The sequence below is a fragment of the Vigna umbellata genome, chromosome 1, assembly GCF_029865625.1.
Source record: "Vigna umbellata cultivar VRB3 chromosome 1, Vumbellata_1.0, whole genome shotgun sequence".
In the NCBI taxonomy this organism is placed as follows: domain Eukaryota; kingdom Viridiplantae; phylum Streptophyta; class Magnoliopsida; order Fabales; family Fabaceae; genus Vigna; species Vigna umbellata.
Window position 1 is genome coordinate 68,360,605 of NC_142165.1, and position 2,875 is coordinate 68,363,479.

Consider the following 2,875-nt stretch of genomic DNA (forward strand, 5'->3'; position numbering starts at 1 on the left):
TATAATGATGAAAGTATTGATTTATGTTTAAAAATGAAGATATTATAAGAAGTACAAAAAAAAAAGGCATACACCACCATAAATTATTAAAATTATATTATTTTCAAATATAGACATCATTTCTATATTTCATTGACAATATTTCTCGAAGTTTCGATCTATTCTTGAAAGCAGTGTTTTGTTACTAAAATTACTTAAACGTTTTTATATAACTACTTTAAAAAAGATTAATTGATATATTCATCATCCCGCATATTAAGAGTAAGATATAAAAAATATTTAATTAAAAAAATTATCAGTAATTTTATCATTGATATATATAAGAGTTGAGGGGTTTTATTAAATTAAACTATAAATATGATTTTGACCTAATCTTCCAGTTTTCTAAAACGTGGAAATACATACTCAGTAATTTGAGTTGAGCACATGTGGTTGATGCTGAAAATTTTGACTTCCTTTTCTCCAACTTGCTGTTATACAGTAAAAAAGTGGATAAAGGGAAAAATAAAATAGAAACGTGTATTAGCAAAATATTAAGTATGGTATTTTATATGCAATTGAACCGACGAAATAATAATATTAAACATGAGCAAGTATTTTTCTACACTAAGTTTGAACAAACTGTTTTATATTACTACAAAAGAAGTGTGGTAAATATATATATAACTTTTAAATTGTGCTTGATCGTACAAAACATTATTCCATTAATTTTTACCCAAGATATATAATGTAAAAGAAAATACATGATTATATGAACATAAGATTAGGAAAACTTATATTCCTTGTAAAGGTTTACAATTAAAGTCTTGCAACAAATTAATTGACTAAACTCATAGAAAGAAGGAACTGAGGTAAAAGAAAGACACACATATATAAGATTCCTCATAAAGAAGGATCAGTGAAATCTAAAACTATATTAATTAGCTATTATTTGGTTTTGATGTTATTTTGTTGGGAAACTTCTCTTGAAGCTGAAATAAGAGAGTTTGATTCTCTTTGTGAAGAAGCAGTGCCTTCTTCCTCAACTTCTCATTCTCCTCAATGATGCTTTGGTTCTCCATATACAACTTCAAGTTTCTCATCTTCATTTCTGTCTTCAAAATCATCTTTTTCCTTCTTCTTTCTTCTTGCACTTGTGCTCTCCTTCTGTATCAGTATATATCATCAAAAACAATTTCACAATTAATATATAATATATATCACAAAACTAAGTTTAATAATATGCATGTAACTTCCCTTAGATTATACTGCCACTAGATATATATTACCAAATTGCTGAAATGCTTATCACTATCTTTTACTAGAATGAGCAAAACATAAAAGTGATATGTCAATATTGATATTGGTGTGAAATATTTTTCAGAAAATTAAACTTGAAAACAAAAGTAAGGATGTTGTACGTTGACTTTATACAATTGAATTTTTATTTTACATCATGTAATTTTATTTTTCTCTCTCTTTTTCTCATGCATGTATAGGAGAGATCTTATAAAACAATTATGAATATTCACAAGAAAAAAAAGAGAGACAAGAATGAGATAATAGAAGTTGTCATGTGAAAATTTAAAGAGAGAGAGAGAAGAGAAAGCATGCAGAGAGAAATGTTGAAGAGAGAAAGAAAAGGATAAAGACATGAGAGAAAGAAATGATTACCTTTTATGGAGGCTGAAGTGAAGGTGGTGAGGGTGAAGGGGAAAAAGAAGGGGAAGATATGGTGGTTGTTCTGAAGAGAAAGAGCACATATCTTTTTATCTCTGAAAGAAGGTTGAGATAGCTGTGGTTTTAAAATAAGATTATGTGAAAGTGAAGCGCAACCATTGGGGTCGAAGGAGTTTATATAGCACAAAAGATGAATCGAAGATGAAAAAAGAGAGATAGGTGTGGTTTTGTGTTTGTTTGTGGGGATGAGAGAGAAGAGCAATGATGATAGAAGAAGTCATGATTACAAAGGGCAGCAATAGATGAGAAATTAGAGAAAAGAAAAGGGTGGTGAAGAAAATTTGTTCTTCTCTTTGTTCTTTAATTTCTTGGCTCCTTTGATTGCCTAGTTAGTCTATCAAGCTCAAACTTGGGTAGTGGGTAACGTAGAGATGAGATATGAGGAATGGACACAAAAACAAAGTACTACACTCCTCCACCCAACTTCCTTTTTTATATATATTTATTAGCCTGGATTTAATAAAAGGTTATGTATACTATATTCATCTGAATTTAAATAATGTCTATGTGATATGGACACTAAAAAAACTTTTATATTTTGATCAAAGTAAGCTAACAAATTCTTTTAAAAACCCCGGTTAACCTAATAGAAATTTCACAATATATATCAAAGGATAATTAAGTATTTTTATTTTAGTATTGATTTTAGATTTTACTTTAACCAGTAACTTATTAAAAATAACTAAAATGTTTAAAAATCATATCACCTTTAATAAAAAATATATTATGATAATAAGTTGTATTTCTTGCTTAACATCTTAATTAAATTATATTTTATGTAACTCTTTCAATTTATAATTAGGTTGCAAATGTTTTGAAGAATTAAATATGTTTTTATTTCTTACAATTTAAATTTGTTTTTATTTTAAAATTTAATATATTTTAATTTCTAAACTTTAAAAATAAATGAATAATTATTTTAATCCAACAATATTAATTTTTTTACATGTTAAATATGCGGAAAAGTGTCGAATAATATAAACAATTTAAAACATTATGTTAAACAAATTATTTTAAAAAATTATAATTATTACTTTTACATTATGTTAAAAAAAATTATAATTATTATTTTTTAAGCTTAAAATCAAATTACATCAAAATTTGATACATGGATAAATTACAATTTTATATTCAAATTTAAATTACTCGTCGACTC

The 2,875-nt window shown here is 26.1% G+C and overlaps 1 protein-coding gene across 1 annotated transcript; it reads right to left on the reverse strand.

The window, feature by feature from the left end:
* Positions 1-747: 747 nt before the first annotated feature.
* On the reverse strand, positions 748-1,895 carry LOC148206149 (protein LITTLE ZIPPER 2-like). Its single transcript, XM_088112936.1, has 2 exons — positions 1,654-1,895; positions 748-1,146 (listed from the first exon to the last, which is right to left on the reverse strand). Exons 1-2 carry the CDS (start codon positions 1,740-1,742, stop codon positions 921-923), a joined length of 315 nt encoding a protein of 104 aa, XP_087969062.1. The 5' UTR covers positions 1,743-1,895; the 3' UTR covers positions 748-920.
* Between the last annotated feature and the right edge of the window lie 980 nt (positions 1,896-2,875).

What these genes read in the sequence shown, in the direction of transcription:
- LOC148206149 (XM_088112936.1), bottom strand. Translation starts at nt 1,742, where the DNA reads ATGTGCTCTTTCTCTTCAGAACAACCACCATATCTTCCCCTTCTTTTT. An exon ending in CACTTCAGCCTCCATAAAAG is followed by an intron (nt 1,147 to 1,653) that starts GTAATCATTTCT and finishes ATACTGATACAG; the next exon opens with AAGGAGAGCACAAGTGCAAG.